The sequence below is a fragment of the Pristiophorus japonicus genome, chromosome 1 (genome assembly GCF_044704955.1).
Source record: "Pristiophorus japonicus isolate sPriJap1 chromosome 1, sPriJap1.hap1, whole genome shotgun sequence".
Taxonomy (NCBI): Eukaryota; Metazoa; Chordata; class Chondrichthyes; family Pristiophoridae; genus Pristiophorus; species Pristiophorus japonicus.
The window spans coordinates 45,327,691-45,347,201 of record NC_091977.1 but is presented as its reverse complement, the minus strand read 5'-3'; the positions used below and the strand labels follow the sequence as shown (position 1 = coordinate 45,347,201).

Genomic DNA, 19,511 nt, shown 5'->3' with positions numbered 1-19,511 from the left:
TTCCTACTCTGAATAGCATGTGGCACTGGTTGCAATCCTGAGATTACTACTTTTGAGGTCCTACTTTTTAATTTAGCTCCTAGCTCCCTAATTTCGTTTCGTAGGACCTCATCCCATTTTTTACCTATATCGTTTGTACCTATATGCACAATGACAACTGGCTGTTCACCCTCCCTTTTCAGAATGTCCTGCACCCGCTCTGAGACATCCTTGACCCTTGCACCAGGGAGGCAACATACCATCCTGGAGTCTCAGTTGCAGCCGCAGCAACGCCTATCTATTCCCCTTACAGTCGAATCCCCTGTCGCAATAGCTCTCCCACTCTCTTTTCTGCCCTCCTGTGCAGCAGAGCCACCCGCAGTGCCATGAACTTGGCTGTTGCTGCCCTCCCCTGATGAGTCATCCCCTTCAACAACACCCAAAGCGGTGTATCTGTTTTGCAGGGGGGTAACCGCAGGGGACCCCTGCACTACCTTCCTTGCACTGCTCTTCCTGTTGGTCACCCATTCCCCATCTGGCTGTGTACCCTTTACCTGCGGTAAGACCAACTCGTTAAATGTGCTATTCACGTCATCCACAGCATCGTGGATGCTCCAGAGTAAATCCACCCGCAGCTCCAGTGCCGCAATGCGGTCTGTCAGGTGCTGCAGGCAGATGCACTTCCCGCACATGTAGTCGTCAGGAACACTGGAAGCGTCCCTGCCTTCCCACATAGTACAGGAGGATCATAACACATGTCCGAGTTCTCCTGCCATGGTTTAATCCTTAGATTAACTTAATTTGGCAACAACAATGCTAAAGGTTACTTACTGATAAAGGAAAAGAAAAAGAAAAACTACTCACCAATAACCAGCCAATCACTTACCCCTTTGGCTGTGACGTCACCTTTTGATTTCTTTTTACTTTTTTGCCTTCCCTCCCTGCTGCAGCTGCACCAGCTGGGCCTTTATAGGCCTCTCGGTGCTCCCCGGACTGCCCGATCTCCTCCGACTGCCGCCTCTCCGACACGCTGGACCTTTATAGGCCTCTCGACACTCCCCGGACTGCCCGAACTCCTCCGACTGCCGCCTCTCCGACGCGCTGGGCCTTTATAAACCTATCGACGTTCCCCGGACTGCCCGAACTCCTCCGACTGGCGCCTCTCCAATGCGTTGGGCCTTTATAAGCCTCTCGACGCTCCCCGGACTGCCCGAACTCCTCCGACTGCCACCTCTCCGACGCGCTGAGCCTTTATAGGCCTCTTGACGCTATCCGGACTGCCTGAACTCCTCCGACTGCCGCCTCTCCGACGCGCTGGACCTTTATAGGCCTCTCGACGCTCCCCGGACTGCCTGAACTCCTCCTTCACAATATTCAATTTTTGTCAATGATGAGGCTGACAGCAAAATGCCATTTTCACAAAGCAACTCGGACAGCAACTTTTGGATATTGGCATTTAATCGCGCATCTACTCCTCACCTGAAGTTGCTGTACCATTTATGCTTAAATAATGGAGAGCGTCATTAGCCTCATGGTTACTTTGACAGCAAAGTCTAGGACATTATTTTGTATGGGACCCCTTACCATATGAGTGCCAACTAAACTCTGAAACCAAAGTGATCCTATATCAACATCAAGCATTCCCATGTCAGATATAGCACAGCCTGGTGCAGAGTAAATTTCTCTCTATTCTTCTCCAACAGACCCGTGGAGGTAGTGTTGAGTAGAGTTGTACAGGTGTCAGTGCTTGAACTATTGATTTCCTGCCAAGATGTAACTGGTGGTATACCACTGTTTTGAGGCTTTTCATATTCTCCATTTCGATGATTTGGAAAAGGTTCGAAAGAATAATATCAACATTTGCTGATGATGCCAAATTAAGGGGCATGGCAAACTATTAGGAAGATTACAGGAGACCACAGGTGAACAAAGACAGTTTAGAGGAATACGCAGATATTTGGTAATTACAATTCAATAAGGCTGAATCCAAAGAAAAAGAACAGAGAATGGAGATATAACCTAAATGGAGAATTCTTAATAAAATGGAGAAAAATAAGGCTGTAGATACACAGATGTTTAAGTGAGATTTCAGTGGGACAAGCTATAAAAAGGCCAAATGGTATTCTGGGATTTATATATCAGGTCATTGAATAAAAATAAGTGATAATGAATTGATAGACGGCATTGATTCAGACATATTGGAGTACTGTGTGCAGTTTTGTAGACCCTGCTATAAAACGAATATTGGAGTCATGGAAAAGATACAACACAGATTCACTAAGATGATACCAGAAATGAAATTTAGGATAAAAAAACTGAAAACTAGGTCTGTCTTCACTGAAATAGAGAATGTTAACGAAGGATCTAATAGAAGAGTTCAATATCATGAAAGGAAATGAGAGGGTAAACAGCAAAAGATTATTTCCACTGGTCGGTAAATCAGTAAGAAGTGGGTTAAAATTTTTGATTAATATTAGAAGCATAAAGGAGGTTAGAAAAAAATTATTAGAATGTGGAATGTATTATCACAATGGCTGATTTAATCACATTTAAAAAGGAGTTAAACACATAAAGAAGAAAAATATTAAAAGGGAAAAATGGGACTCCAGCAGGTAGCTCCAGTAACATAAGCAAGTTGGGCAAGTTTAACTTTTTATGATTCTAAATGTTGTTATTTTAGTTATGTCCTGTTAGTTTGTTCTATTTAGAATTAGCTTGGGGGGCACCACTCCCTGAAATGTTAATATTGTTGTCTCTTTTAGGGTGTTGAATAAGATTTAAATTAGAAGTGTAAAATTGGGGCAAATTTCACAGTCCTACTTGCCCAATTTTAGTGCAGCTGGGAGCATCCCTTAATATAAAAAGAAAGAAAAATAAGTTTATAAGTCCTTGGGAGACCAGTGTACTGCTGGGCACTTTTAAAGTGCAGTCACATCAGGCTGGAGCTATACTTCTTCCATTGCACACTTCTATTCAGTGTGAGATTACCTATTGAAATAGTCTCAATGTCTTTGGGAATAAGGTTACATAGGAAGCATGGGAGGAAAAAAGTATTTTGTAAAACTATGCTCTTAACTATTTAGGTATTATATACTTAAGTGATGTACACTGTACACTAATTTTGTTCCACCATTGAAGAAGCTATCAATTATTTAGGTTTATTTCATTCATAATGAAGTGCCTGGTGTTTTAAAAAGATTATGAGAATATGTTTAAAAACGTAAAAAGTCATGTGTTGCTGGCACTGCTTGGCTTTTATACCTGCGGCTCTCCAGAGAATGGGACAATAAGATATTCAGGCCTTATTGTGTTGTTTTAATGTAGACTTGTTAAACTGCTATTGCTGTATTTCCCCACACTGTATTCCAGGTTCTCGTTCAACAATCACAGAATAACAAAGCTCTATTCCATTTTCTTTTTTAATCTACTATTGTAGTTAGAATATTTTATTGTGTTAAATTCTTGTGAAGTTATCCCCATATGTAAATGGGGATGAATGTCTTGGATAGGTCTTCAAAAAGCTCCTGCTACTTTCCTAAGTTTTAACATGCTGACAAAATCCTGTTGGAAGCCTTTTCATAGTTCGCTTGTTTAAGTTAGTATGAGTGGTTAACTGCAATGAATAACTTCATAAGCTACAAACCCATCTGATTTCTTTGGCTGTATAGTATGGATCTCCAGCCATCAGATGTGCTATACTTACGGATGGATTGCCTAGTAGAATTTCTTTCTTTTTGAGATCTGGAGCCATCAAAACCCTGATTAACCTCTGATATTCATGTGGTGCTCTTGATCTTGAAGACAGATTCTGCAACAAAAAGTTAACGGCTGCCATATGCCGAGTGTTTTGTGGGTAGTGCTGACCTGAAAGTGAACTTGCTCTTTGACTGCTGTTTTCTTCTTTTTTGCAGGTTTGGTGTGGAGATTACTGATGAAGAGTTTGAGCTGCTCATTGACAGAATCTCCCTTGATGAAGACGGAAATGTCCAGTACCCCCAATTCATGGCCATGTTTGACTCTAGGTATGGCTTTATTTTTGGTTCTTTTGGGGACAGACCCTTTTAAACTCTAAGCAAGCATCGGAATATCCTTTAAATGTACACACTGTATTTATCTCAAATGCTTCTTTGACAGCTTTGCTTATCTGAAATCTGTTCAATTTTTATCTGAGGAATCAATGAACCTCTCTCCTGATGGTTTAAATACTGTACATAGTACATCTGATTCCTGTACCTTTCCGTACACTGTAATATGTGATTTTTAAAGCAGTTGAGATTATTATTTTTATATTAATAAGAAAGTTAATTCTAATTTCTTTAAGGAATAATAATTATGTCCACAGTTCCTTGGCTGATTATTTTACTTTACTTAATGTGGATGATCTGAAATAACTGAACCTATGTAAAACTGATGTAATCACACTTATCACCATATTATTACACGTTCAATAATACCATTTGCCCATGATTATTAATATGACAGGTGTATCAGAAAACACGTGCTAGTCAGCAGTAGTTAAAGAACAGCTCTTTCAAATAAAATAGGCCAATGTTCCTTATCTTTGATACAGCTCTTAAAAAAAACACACCAGCTTGTGACAAGGAAGTGACCCAGATTGGCTGTTAATATTTTAGTACGTGTATCCCCACAAATCAACTACAATCGAATTGAAGTTACTTTTGATAATTGTTTATTAAATGTAAAATGCTTTCTTGCATGAGATATATGCAGTCTTTCAGAAATAATAATCATGATAAAAATATCAACATATCAAGCCTTCTAACAATGACTCGGCTTATTACTTGTTATTGAGAAGGGGGTTTATTTCAACTTCAACTGGTAATGGCTGTTATAAAACATGAGAGATACATAAATGTTAAAACCTACTTCCACCGTTAAATTACCTTCCCAGAAGCCTTAGACTTTGCCTTTGTGTGGTCTTATTTTTAATGTGAAAGTATCCAGTAAACAGCTGGTGTAGTGAACACTAGGAAGATATTAAACGTGTGTGGGAACTGCGGGGAGAAAATCCACACCGATTTAGGTTCAGTGCACTGGTTTTCCATTTTTTTATTAAAAAGGGGAAAAAAGTGACTGTTCGAAATGCTGGAAAAAAGTTAGTACTGGTCAGGCCTGGGGTAAACAATAGCACAGTGTTGTCGCGGGCTGCTTCTAGGACTTAGATATTCTTCCCATGTCAGTATAACCACTACTGGGAGGTAGCTCGATTAAGGATTACCATATCATTAATAGTATCCATGACTTTTGTTCAAAGACTACTTGTGTAATGTTGCCTTGTGGATGAAGCAGCTTAATCCTCTGAGCCGCAGCTGTAGAGAGGGGCTTCTTCAGAGCCGCCCACACTGACTTCCCTGTCCCCCTAAATCGATTCAAGAAAAAAAAACGGACAGAAACAACAATCAACTCAAACAGAGTAAAAAGAAACAACCTTTCTACACTTCCACATTCATCCACAAACCCCGATCCCTGCCAACGTTTTCCATTCATCCCATCTCCAACATCCCCATCGCTATTCGGATGGTGGCCGGCTTAGCTCTGTCCAAAGATTTTTTTTCTCTCTCTATATATATTTTTTTTTCTATCTCTCTTCAACTTTCTGTGTGTGTGTGTGTGTGACATTGAAATTATCAACGTGTGACTACTAGCCTCCCTGAAGCACGCTGAGCCGTTTTATTCCCTTTTTTCCCTGAGGTCGTGTCTTACACGGAGTCCCCACTGTGGCTAGCAGCTTTGGGTCAGCAATCCTTAAGACAGAAACATGGGCTGAAATTTTCCACCCCTTATTATTTCTTCACTACCGGCCCTTCACTCCGCTCTTACACTTCACTATCTCGGGGAATAGCCCTCACTTGGTCACTTTCTATCCCGACCCTTCCACACCTCATTCACCCTCCCTGCAGCTTCATATCAAATAAACCCTCCTGTAGCAGAAGTAGACAGATATGGTCTCAAATGAATGCTAATAGCGCCATGTGAACAATGTATTTAGTTAGACTGCCTAATTTAAAAAAAACAACGCATGTAGTTGTGTCTCGAAACAAGAAAACACCGTAAACAAATTGTCTACGCCAGTTTTGTTTTGCTTGGGTTATTTTGACTAAAAAGGAAGAGGGAAGACGGTTAAAGTGAAAAGTGATTTTAGAAGCTGAATGAAGCTTTGCACTGCTTTTCCAAGACGGGCTTTCTCTATTTCAACTAATCACGGATAGCTCACATAGTGCTATTAGTATTCATTTGCTAACTTGTCACATCTCAGTCTCCTTGCTGAATGCTAAAACGCTACTAACATTACCCTTGCCTGATTTCTACTGTGGTTTATCCTATAACACCCATTCATCTTATTCTAGTTTTTCTTGTGCAGGGTCTAAACTTGAGCATCTATTCGCAGGGAATGGAGCAAATGGAGCAAAATCCAGCTTCCCCCCCCCCTAAAATGTGCCCCCCCCCCTCCCGACAGCCTCAACACCTGCATCTTTGCATCCACTTTGCATGGAGACCGAGGTGCCATTCGCAAATACATACATTAATAAATTAACAATGAACGAATCATTTAATCCTGACCGCCGTGTGCCCTTGCAATTGTGATTTGGTGTTCTGAAGCAATTTTGCCATTGGATTGGTAATTATTTCGATAAAGTCCTCAGTTACTTGCTAAATGTCAGGCTAATTTTCGTATTGTTTTCGCTTGGTTAATTCCGTCTGACCCCGGGTCGCCCCCAGTAACCGTGTCTCGGGTGGAGACTCCGAGTGGTCCTCCCGTTCAAATAGCTGGAAAGTGCCTGTCATTACCCATGGACAAAAGCCTCCACGTTTGCAGCTAACAACCTCCCATAAGCAGCCACACCGTTCACCCAAGCGCAAGAAAAACTCATTTAGTGATGTCTTTTGTTTTTTCCATTCAGAGGAACTTGTAGGGTTGACTGGTGTCAAGTTTGTCAGGTGTTGGATGTGTTCAACTGCCACTCTTTTCACACATGATGATATGGCGACTCTATCAGCAATCCTGCTTCGTTCCCCTCATGCCTCGCCTTTCTGATAACCTTTATACGCAGACCCTTTCAACGCCATGTTAATTAGTAAATTCCCCTGTTACTATGGACCAGACTACATTTAATACACATGGCTACTAAGGTCACTTTCCTCTTAGTATCAACATTGTCATTAGTTGAACCTGAGAGATGAATAGACCAGGGGCTGTTTGTATTGTAGGTACTGCCCATTCCAATTAAAGGGAGGGTTCTTGGTGACAGACAGCGATGGCAGAACAGTGTAGTGTTGTTGAGGAAGGCTTCTGAGGATTTGACTGAATCAGATGATAATTAATTAAGAAACACTCAACTTGTTGGATTATTAGAAAATAGGTGCTAGTCAAAAGTTTGCTTCAGTTATGAAATGCACATACAATTAATTTGTTTTGTCCTCCGTTGTGCTTTTTAGTATTACTGTGTTTCTAATCTCCAACAGTTGCAACATTTTTCCTCTAAACTAATATATGTTTTGAGGTGAAAAAGATTTATGAAGCTCAAACCAAATGGTCATTAGTTCTGTACTAGCGGGCGACAGGATAGCATTTTACCAATGGTTTATGCCATTTAAAATAAGGAAAGCACAACATATTAATGGTGCTGTTAGTATTGCTGCTATTCTGATGCTGCCAAGTGACAATACAACTGAGAGTCAACTAATCTGACTCAGAGCTCAGTGGTGTAAAAGCCTTTGGGTTAGATAGTTTCACACCTCTTGGGCTTGATGCCAAATTTAGTATAACTCCAAACCTGGTTTAAAATGCGGTCAGTGGGGCAGGATCCCTCCGGCCTCTTTCATACTTTGTAAACTTAGACCGAGTTATTTTAATATTGGGAATGCAGATGCTCCTGCTGAGCCTCTCCAAATATTTAAAATTTACGGCTGGGAGCAAAGCACTGCCCATATGTAGCTTACTTCAGTAGTACCACCCAGCCCCGTGACAACCATAACAACAACAACTTGCATTTTTAAAACGCTTTTAACGTAGTAAAACTTCTCGAGGCGCTTCACAGCAGCGTTATCAAACAAAATTTGACACCGAGCCACATACGGGGATATTAGGGCAGATGAGAAAAAGATTGGTTAAAGACGGTAGATTTTAAGGAGCGTCTTAAAGGAGGAACGAGAGGTAGAGAAATGGAGAGGTTTAGGGACGGAATTCCAGAGCTTCGGGCTTCAGCACCTGAAGGCACTGCCGTCAATGGTGGAGCGATTATAATCTGGGATGCTCAAGAGGCCAGAATTGAAGGAGCGCAGCTATCTTGGAGGGTTGTAGGACTGTAGGAGATTACAGAGGTAGAGAGGGATTTGAAAACAAGAATGATAACTTTAAAATCGAGGTGTTGCTTAACCGGGAGCCAATGTAGATCAGTGAGCACATGGGTGATGGGTGAACAGGACTTGGTGCAAGTTAAGATAGGGTTTTGGATGAGCTTAGGTTTATGGAGGGTTATGACCTCTAAGAAAAACAAGAGCAGCATTATCAAGGAAACTCCATCACCGCAAAGTTTCCCTTCAAGTCATATACCATCCTGACTTGGCATAAATCGTTATTTCTTCATCATTGTTGGATCAAATTCTGCAACCGTCATGGGAGCACTATCATCATAAGGGCTACAGTGATTCAAGTAGAAGGCCCACCACCACCATCTTAGGCAATTAGGAATGGCCAGTAAATGTGACCTTGACAGTGTCATCCACATTCAGTGAACAAATATATTAAAAGGAATGTATGCACAGCGCTCTCTCATTTAATCTTGTTTAGCATTTTTGAATATGTGACTTCCATTCATGGAGTTTTATTGGTTTTGAGTTGAGCTTTTTTTGGATGTCCATGAAAGTGATATCACATCATTAAATTTACTTGTAGAATCTCTTTTACTGGGTTGCTTGCTACTGAAGCCTTCTGTAATAAATTATTCCAAGAAGTAATAATTTAATCCGTTAACTATTTTTAGTTAATTCTCAGCTTCAACTCCATTTAGATCCTTAAAAGGGGGGGGGGGTCTACATTCTTCTTAAATGGTCCTCTTACTATTACATATTAAATAGAACAGCACAAAAATTACAACATGGAAATGGACTGTTTTGGCCCAACTGCTATATGCATGTTTTCTAAAAAAAAAAAGAACTGTGACAGTTTCTTGCAGTCCATTTAATTTTGGGGGCCATATTTTTATTTAATATAGTCTTCTGGGCATGCCTCTCTCTCAACTCCTCCCACCTCCTCTTCCCTTCAAGAGTTGTCAACCTTTTTGGATTATCCTGGAGTCTCAAGGAATTAAATAATCATCTCCCAGACACTGCTGTGAGCAACCGGAGAAAAAAAATCATAGGGGATTAAAAACATATATCGGAGATGGGCAAATAGGCTGTTTGACTGGCAGTCAAGAGTCATCCAATTGGGTAACAGAGTGTTTGCTTTCCAATTGGCACTGCAAAAATGGATATATTGGGCTACCAATAGCTTGAGGATGTGGGTGGTTGGAGGCAGAAAGTTATATGATGAAACCACCTGGAGTACATCCCTATTGACCACTCTATTCCCTTCCCTTCCTTCCACCTCCCTTCACCATCACTTTTGCTTAATGCCTGCATCCCCATTCTCTGCCCTGTTCACCGTCTCCCTTCCTGCTCCTGCCCCTTTTTCCCCCTCTCAGCCGCCCGCTCTCCTCCTACCTCTCCCCCTCCTCTTTCCCCTTTCCTACCCACCCTCTTTCCCCCTTTAATCCTACCCCCCCTCTCTCCCCCTTTAATCCTACCCCTCTCCTCCTTTCTCCTCCCCTTACGGCATGTCCGCTCCACCTTACCTCACCTATCCCTTCCCTTCTTCCCCAAATCTGATCTGCCTTGGCTTACGGTTATGACTGGTTGCAGCAGTGCCTTCCCTGCTCATGCTCCCCCGCCACCCACACCCCCTTGGCCGCAGCTCTCCTACAATGGCTTTTCCCTCTCCCCTAGGATGTAACTTTCTTCTAACTTTCCCCTTGTCCCCTACTCTACCTTCTTCCTTGCACCTTAACTTCTAACCAGGCTCTACCTTCTTCCCATGGTCTCCAAATTTCTCTGCTTTCCTGCTTGCCCTGAATCTCTAAGCATGCTTTATCTTCCCCTGGCCTCTCACCCCCTCTCCTACCTTACCCCCACTTCCACCTTACCCCCACCCGCTCTACTTTCCCTCTTCACTCTGCTCTAGCTTTGCCCTGTGACCTCTTGTACCCTCAGACCAACAGTCCTCCCTCATCCTTCTAACCCCGCTTGACCTGTGGAGTCCACTTGATGTTGGCTCCCAGTGTCACGGGAAATCCATTGGAGTTCTTATTGTAAGTTTGTGAATAAGGAAGTTCCCCGTTGTGGTATCGAGATCCCTTTGGCAGGAGACAGCAGAAGGCTCTACTCTATCGTGTTCTGTTGGAGTTGAGAAATAATAGTTCACTTATCCACTTTCGACAGGAAAGGAGTTTCTAGCCTCTTTGACGAGAAGTCAGCAATTCTATCAAGGCGTAAACAGTCCTCAAACCAACTGGATGAAGAGAGGGGATACGGTCGAACACCCGAGCAGGTGCTGTTTTTATACCATCTCACCGGGGAACCATTGTCTCCGATTGTTATTTACATATCAACCTTTATTAAGATTTTCTCGCCGGTTTTAGAAGCACATAACATATTAATTGAAAGGGCTTAATTAACCTTGATTCGTAATTAATGTCCCTGTTTAAACGTTAATACATTGAATAGGACGCATAATGATGCCTCAGAGTTATGGATGGGTTATTGCCTGTCAGAGGCGAAGAGATAAATATTGGCAGGCTCAAAACGTGCAGTGCATTTGATAATAGAACCGCAACTATGATAATAAAATCCTATTTGTATACCTTTACTGACACTTTACTGGACTGGGTTAGCGTTTATTCAAAAACATTCCCCAAATGTAAAGCATGACATTTAACTTGACGATGTAACTCTAATTTTTTCCTCCCGGCACAGCTCTTCCGGATTATTAAAACCTTGTTAGATAAACAGTACCAGGAAGTTGAGAAAGAATTTGAAGAGCTGGATGAAATTAACTCAAGGCGGCTCAACCATGAAACGATGTACCGGCTTCTGAAACGGTAACTTTATTTGTGAATGTGACGAGGGGATAGGGCTGGCCAGATGGAAATATTCTCCAAGTGATAATAGAGTAACATTCAAAAGTGGTGTGGAGTATTTTCGAGCTCTTTGTTAAATATTTCGCTCCGTTTAAAGTAAATGGCCCGGATATTGTGTATCTCCAATTCTCTTTGAAAAAAGAAGGCTGAGGGGTGACCTAATAGAGGTCTTTATTATTAAAATTATGAAAGGTTTGGATAGAATGGATACAGTGAGAATGTTTCCACTTGTGGGGAAAAACATAACTAGAGGCCATCAATATAAGATAGTCACCAAGAAATCCAATAGGGAATTCAGAAGAAAATTCTTTACCCAGAGAGTGGTGAGAATGAGGAACTCGCTCCCACAGGGAGTGGTTGGAGCGAATCGTATAGTTACATTTAAGGGGAGGCTAGAGAAGCATATGAGGGAGAAGGGAATAGGGGGTTATGTTGATAGAGTTAGATAAGGAAAGACGGGAGGAGGTTGGAGTGGAGCATAAACGCCGGCATGGACTGTTTGGGCCGAATGGCCTGTCTCTGTACCGTATATCCTATGGAATCCTATTCCAAACCTGTCCACTCCTACCTGACTGTATTTTTATTTTCTCTTCTTTTCCCTGCTAGCTTTGATATTTGCCCAGAGGTAACTCGTGGCGAGATTCGCAGGCTCTGGCAAACGTTGATCACGAACCAGGACAAAACGCTGGATTTCCTGGAGTTCGTGAGACATTTCGGCCACTCGCCGAAATCCGCCTGTTTCCCCAACGCCAAAATCAGCCCTCCGAAAAAGGGAGACTGCGATTTAAGAATGCGCTCGAAAAACCTCAACTGTGCGTCCGACATCCTGGTGGACAGTGTTCGTGCTAAAGTGAGAACCCTGGCTTCCACTTCAATGGCAGCCTGCTCCCTGTTTAATATCGATATCAATAGATATAATGCAGCGTTGTTAAGCCAAGTTAACATTGTTGATTTAACTTTTATAACTTCCAGGTTGACTACTTGTGGGACGATCTTCGGAAAGAATTTCAGGAGCTTGACCCTTACCGCACCGGCTTTGTCAGCAAAGAGGAGTTTAAAGATATCTTGACCGAGCTGTGTATGAATTTAAATGAATACGAGTGTGAAATGCTGGCAAAGAAATTCGAAGTCAATGGAGATGGCCGGTAAGGTCAACCTCGTTCACTCTCTGCGGCGACTGAATTAGAGCTCGGAGCTCCGGGAGAGAGAGGGTGGGGGTGGGTGCACAGAGAGACATCTATTTTTAACATATTTCGGAGCTGAGACGATCGGGTTTTAGAGTGGATTTTTAGTTGCCCAGGAAATTAAACTTTGCATTGAAAGAGTTGACCAGGTTAAGCAAGGCAGGCCTCAGAGGGCGGGGTGTGGGTGAGGGTGTTGCAGACTGTCAGTGAAGAGTAAAAATAGAGCAGCGAATTAAAAAGCCCAAAAGAATATAGAACTACATGCACATATTAACCTGGATTTTCTATTTTTAGGCGCTGACTCTTAATTGCTTTGTGTTTCCAGTATACTTGGTTTGCCATTGAATGCCTAAGAAGTCAATTAACCTCTCGAAGTGTCTCAGCCAACTAGAGTAGTTAGGTTTAGCGATTCTGCTTAGCAACGTCTCTTATAAGAGCATAGGAATTATAAGGACAGATAAGCCCTGAAGAAGTTGGTGCCTCTTTTCTTATAGAACAGCTTCACTTACCTGCCTTCTCGCCATATTCCTCAACCTCTTCTCTTCAGAAATGCATCCAGTTGTTACTTGGACTGCTTCAATCCTGGAAAGTCGACTCTGTTACACTTCGGGTGAAAAAGTTCTATCTGACTTTCCTTCTTATTCCAAATTTCCTAATATTTATATCAGCATGTGAGTGTATAATGGTACTGCTGAGCTTTAGAATGTGCGATTATATCCTACCGTTCCTTTATCCTTCTCCGGAATTTACATTCTGCTAAATTTTACGTTACTTTAAAGTTAAGTCAAGTAGCAACATTTTAGTAAGATTGGAGCCAGATTAGACAAATAAACAGGGAGTGGACAGCACTGGAGTTCACCATGGCTCATAATTCATCTTTGGTAAACTGTTTCATTTAGTGATGTCGCTGAGGTAGGTGTTCTAAAGCACAAGAGCACATGTGTACATAATGAAAACGCTTGGCATTTAGTTAAGAAAGAAAATATAGTCACTGTGGTATTGTAAGGAAATATAGAGATGCAGTCATTTGGTGGGGGAGTTTATTACAAAGATTACATCATGACAAGATAACATTGAGAGGTTGTTCCTGACTAGAAGGATAACGGTGAGATGTGACCAGCTGAAGGTTGCCTTTATACTGCAGTCAGGGAGCTGCAAAGAAAGAACTTATACTTGTATAATGCCTTTCACATTCTCATCATGTCCAAAGCACTTTGCAGCCAATTAAATAATATTTATATAACACCTTACATGTCCTCAGGATGTCCCAAAGTGCTTTACAGCTAACCAGTTATATTTGAAGTATAGAATTTTATATAGGCAATTTTATATCAGCAAACTAGAGTTCAGGTTTTAAACCAATCGCTGCTGGGTGTTACGGTTTATGTTTTTTTTTATCCCTAGATTGAAAGAAGTGCTGATGGTGAACCGTATCTGACCAGCTTAATGGCACTATCATAATAATATACTATATTATACTAAAGCTACCAGTCTGAGACAGATAACTACTCAGTGAGACAGGCAGACCCAATTTAAACTATTGACTGTGCTTAGCTCTTTAGTTTGCGACAGCATAACTCTGTGCATGTGTCCAGAGCTGTGTTCAACAGTAGAGAAATGCAGGAAGTGTGCATCATGATACTCCAGGCATCATGAGTGTGGGGTAGGCTTGATGGACCAGCTGGCCTTTTTCTGCCTGTCACTTATGTGGAAGCTGAAACCGCTTAACATCAATACAAACTAGGTATTATAGCTGGTATTTAAGTGGTTTGGTTAGTTTATGACACTATCTTACCTAATTTGCAGTAAGAACAGGTCTCTAAATCGAACCCATCAATTCTTTTTAAATTAATTTTTCTTCGAGAGGATTGGGTAGTGTAATTGTGTATAAAGAAAATAAGAAGGATTTACACCAGAGGTCTCAAAGAGCTTTACAGCCAATGAAGTTCTTTTTGGAGTGCAGTCACTGTTGTAACGTGGCAGCCAATTTGCACACAGTAAGCTCCCACAAACAGCAATGTGATAATGACCAGATAATCTGTTTTTTTTAAATGTTGGTTGAGGGATAAATATTTTCCAGGGCACCAGGGATAACTCCACTGCTCTTTTTCAAATAGTTTAACATGTCATCCGAAAGACAGCACCTCCAACAGTGCAGCACTCCCTCAGTACTGCTAGCCTAGATTTATGTGCTCAAGTCCCTGGAGTGGGATATGAACCCACAACCTTCTGACTCAGAGGCGAGTGTGCTACCCACTGAGCCACAGCAATCACCATGGAAATTGGGAAATTGAATTCAATACATCTGGTCATTTGAGGGCTAGTATGACCATGGAAGTGGCATTGTTATTAGATTGGTTCACAAATGTCCTTCAGGTCAGGGAACCTTTACCTAGTCTGGCCCAACATGCGTCTCCAGTCCCACACTGTGTGCTTGACTCGTAATACCCTCAGGGTAACTAGGGATGGGCAATTAATGCTGATTTGTCTACATCCCAAGAGCAAATTTTTGAAAAATACTTTAATCACCACCTTGTACAATTTACCAAATCCCTATGTTGCTCACCTCGGTACTGTCACGTACTATCGCTGGCCGACGTGATTGAATTCAAATCTCTAATCTTTGGGGACGACTGTTACTAGATGCAAAGAAAAATAAGAATCTGTAGAGTCGAGTGTGCCAGCAATAAAATAGAGAATGGTGCTGAAGGACAGTGCGCTATAAATCCACACGTACCTTCATTGTTACTTTCAACGTTTTGAAATCAACTAAAGGAGATACATTAATTTATTTGGAGTTTTAAAATTGAGAGAATAACTTTCCTGTAAATGTAAACTATCTATCGACTGCTGATTCTCTTCTTCACTTGGTCGGCAGGGTTTCCTACCTAGACTTCTTGAAACCATTTGCAATGCGCAGGCACCAGTGGAGAGAGGGAAGCAACATGGTAGCGGTGCTGCAGCATCCTAACACTCATTTTACTGAACGTCACAGCACTGGGCTGGACACCGTCACAGCAAGGCTCCGGCGAAAGGTAATCTACACAAGCTGCAGAGCGGTCGGTCACGATAATATATACTTGAGACAGTTGGATCTCCTGTGGGTCAGATAGGTTGGAATTTATGTCCTTTCTAACTTCATAGCAAAATCTACCTTTCCATGGAGATATTAAAGGGGACTGACCCAAAAAAAGTGGAGGTGGTTTGGTACTTGCTTAAAATGAGCCTGACTTCGTAAAAATAAAAGGCTGGAAAACTTCATTGTTTCGAAGAAGGGAAGTGAAAGAGGAGCCCGATGTGGCAAGATAATGATGCCTTCCAATAAAAAAAAGAAAGACTTACCTTTATATAGCGTCTTTCACGACCACTGGACATCCTAAAACGCTTTACAGCCAATGAAATACTTTTTGAAGTGTGGTTGCTGTTGTAATGTAGGAAACCCAGCAGCCAATTTATACACAGCAAGGTCCCACAAACAGCAATGTGATAAAGAATACTATTTAGATTTCCTTGTGTCTAGAAAAAAAAGTTTACCAAACATTTTTTTGTGAAATAAAAACTGAAAATGCTGAAAATATTCAGCAGGTCAGGCAGCATCTGTGGAGAGAGAAACAGAGTTAACGTTTCATCAGAAAAGGTGAGCTATATTATAGGTTTTAAGCAAGTGCAGAGGCAGGGAAAGGGGGAAGGGAGGAAAGAACAAAAGGGAAGGCCTGTGATAGGGTGGAAGGCAGCAGAAATTAAGGGGCCGAAATTGCCCCTTTCCTTAAGGCCTCTTAACACCGGAAATCGGCGGCCATGCTGCGGAGTGCAATGGCCGCCAACTTTTCGTGTAATGGCCACCATAATCAAAATTTCGCTCCCTGCCCCCACCGCTCCGCTGTTGCCAATCCGTGCTAAGTGTGCCATCACAGTGCGCACTGCTGATGTCTTCCCCGCCCCCCCGCCCCGACAGCAAAATTCCACTGTGAAAATCTTCCTCAAGCCGGGCGGTGCCAATACCTGCTTTTTCCCGATGGTGCAGCGACGAGAATGTGGCCTTCTGCAATGGCGGTGCGGCTCCCATTAAAGGGGAGGAAGCACAGCTGCTGTCGCCATTTTATTTTTTTTTGTCGGCTGACTGCCATGTCGGGCCGATAATTATGCTCCCGGGTTCGGGCGAGTTACCAACAGGCAGCCTAGCACTCCCTCTTGGGTGCCAGGCTGCTGGCCCGGCCAAAACCCTCCCTGTGGACCAAAGTTTAGAAATCGCGCAGGCTCGCCCCTTTAATGAAGGGGCGAGCCCTGGCGACGCGGCGCCTTCCCCCATCCCCCCCCCCTCCTAAATTCTGCCCCTGAAGTGTACTCACCACCCCACTTCCACCCCCATTATGAGTGACTTCTGGTCCGCCTGAAAAAAACTGCCAAAAGCAGAATTTCGCTCTAGAGTCCACCTCAACCACCGTGGTGGTAAAAACAGTAGAAACTGGTTTTCTGCCCCTAAATGACACCTTTTTATGAATACGCCTTCCCGTTGGGTCACCTTTACAAATCCTTACAGCTAATGTTAAATGTAAACAGGGTTCAGAACACAAACCCTGCTCCAGGAGAACTCAAGAGTAAGTTGCAGCACCATTTCAATAAGAGTAGGACATATGTATTTCATGCGCTCCTGAAATACAAATAATGGTTGTGAAACTGAATGGGGCAAATTTCCATCTTCAGGGTTCTCAGTTGTCCATGGTACCCGAATGGAGAGCTTCCATTGATCATGGGATAAATGTAGTGTAGACCGTGGTAGCTGCAATGATGGGAAATATGCCAATAGTCAGTTAGCAGTGCATGGTTTCTGAACAGAGTGTATGTAGGTAGTTACACCATATCAATGTTGTCAGCGGTTGTAACATGTTGGAGAGGTGTGGTTGGTCAGATAGTGCAAAGTGGAGCTGGTGTGTAGGGCGATGGGAACAAAACTACCTCGCTGGTAGGGTTGCATTGACACTGCCACTTTGGGGTTCCATGGGAAGTGGTTTGGGGGAAAACGCAGGAGGTGACAGTAGAGATTACTGAAGACACTAAACATTGAGATATAAGAACCTCTGGGGAAGCATTGTGAGCTCTCAAAGAGTGTAGTATGAATTCTATCGGATTAGGAGATGAAGTGGAATCATAGATTGTCAGTGACGGTTTGGTGCAAGTGATCATTGCAGAGAAACAGGGGAAAGGCAGTCTGCTGAAACATTCAATTAATTCCAGATCGTTTTAAAGCTAAATGATGAAATAACGGGGCTGAATTTGCGGTTGGAGGCTTCCTGTGGGCGGATGCCTCCAGCCGACAAAAAATCTACAAATTTACCTGATAGTCCGGGAAGTTTGGCTACTTGCAGTCCTGGGCCTCGACACCTAGGCCTGTGTAGAGGCCCACTTATCCCAGGGCCCCTGGGATCACGTGGGCTGGCCCAACCAATCAAAGAAGGGAATTACCATTCATACTTATGGGGTTCCGTATGTACGCGGAGGCCCATTTTCTTCGGATTCGTTAGATCTGTCAAGAGAATTCGTTAGATCTGTCAAGAGAGCAACGCATGCCTAAACCCGAAACTTGTGTGGCCCCTACAGCAGAATCAGCCTCAACATGTACAGTGTAACAACTGTCTAGGTCTGTGAGTCTTGCATTCAAATTAGTGGAAGGCAGAGAGGCCTTAGAGATTTGGGACCCCCTCTATCAGGGGTGTGGTCATGTCTGTCAGAAACTACTAACAACACCATAGGCTTCCAAGGTGTTAACAAAAATTAAACTCTTGTCTTTCCTTGTACTCTATAGCTGCAAGGTGAATGGAAACCTTTACGCAGAGCCTTTAAGAAGTTAGACAGCACCAGCAGCGGTTACTTATCCTTGCCGGAGTTTCGAGCAGTACTCAAGCTCTGTGATCTGCTCCTGAATGAGGATGAAGTCTACCATATCATGTCAAAATTTGATGAAAACATGGAAGGCAAAATCGACTACAAAAAGTTCCTGGAAGAGACCTACAAAAAGGAGAGAAGTCATGTGGTACAGCAATGAGTAAATGGGGATACTTCAGCTGAGAGATGACAGGAACAACAAAATCCACCCCACACAGCATAGACTGAAGACACCTCCAGAGTGGCCTGTGTTTCTGGTGCCCGTTGTTGTCAGTCTCTGGAGTACCAGTGATTTCACTTTCACAGCTGCTCAAAATCTTAAAATGATCAATAGCTCAACCTTTCCGAAGATGCCCCAGTTCTTTCTGCTTTTCAAACACAACTTTAACTCATTTTGCTTTGGGGCGAGACATTGATCTGGGAAAGACAATGCTCAGGTCACTAGCCTCAGTGACAAAGGTGATAAAGAGATAGAAAGAACTTGCATTTATACAGCACCTTTCACGACTTCAGGACTTCCCAAAGTGCGTCACAGCCAATGGAATATTTAGAATTGTAGTCACTGTTGTAATGTAGGAAAAGCGCAGTGAATTTGCACACTTCAAGCTCCCACAAACAGCAATAACCAGATAATCTGTTTCAGCGACGTTGGTTGAGATTTCGTCAAATCACAGGTGCAATTTTTACAAACATTGCCTCTGTTTTTCCCTAATGAAGAAAGTTAACGGTCCCACAGGCACCGCATATCCATCATAATATGCAGGTTTAACGTTATAGAGGAAGTGTATTATAACAAGCAAGTGGGTTTCCAAAACCAGAACAGTGAGAGTTACAGTAACAGATCGATTTGAAATTTGCATTTTAATGTAGGATGAAGGCCTAGAACTCTGCCCAGTATAAATTGACCTTCTGTTCCAAACTGATAGCAAGAAGCACTCATTTACGCGAGTCATGAGTGTCTGAACATCCTTAGATATATGTTACTGTTATGAGTTGCTTTTCAATATCTTTGTTAGTTTGATCTGCAATATTTTAGAATTCAAATAAAGAAACATTTATAGCTTATTTTTTGTGTTTTTCTTTCATCAGAACATGAATTTCAGGTTCTGTTCATCCAGAATTCCCAGTGACAATATCCCCGGGTCCTGTTCATCCGGAATTCCCAGTGACAATATCCCCGGGTCCTGTTCATCCGGAATTCCCAGTGACAATATCCTCGGGTCCTGTTCATCAAGAATTCTCAGTGACAAATAGTGGTTATGTTTCT

The 19,511-nt window shown here is 42.4% G+C and overlaps 1 protein-coding gene across 2 annotated transcripts in view; it reads left to right on the top strand.

Moving 5' to 3' along the window:
* LOC139263206 (EF-hand calcium-binding domain-containing protein 6) overlaps window positions 1-19,309 on the top strand; it is a 166,099-nt gene extending 146,790 nt beyond the window's left edge. For both annotated transcript variants that reach the window (XM_070878940.1, XM_070878950.1), the window contains exons 13-19: window positions 3,891-4,001; window positions 10,480-10,588; window positions 11,014-11,138; window positions 11,784-12,027; window positions 12,150-12,322; window positions 15,240-15,396; window positions 18,165-19,309. In XM_070878940.1, coding sequence (XP_070735041.1) covers window positions 3,891-4,001; window positions 10,480-10,588; window positions 11,014-11,138; window positions 11,784-12,027; window positions 12,150-12,322; window positions 15,240-15,396; window positions 18,165-18,404 — 1,159 coding nt within the window. In that variant the 3' untranslated portion in view covers window positions 18,405-19,309. The remainder of the gene's footprint in view (window positions 1-3,890; window positions 4,002-10,479; window positions 10,589-11,013; window positions 11,139-11,783; window positions 12,028-12,149; window positions 12,323-15,239; window positions 15,397-18,164) is intronic.
* Window positions 19,310-19,511: the final 202 nt, after the last annotated feature.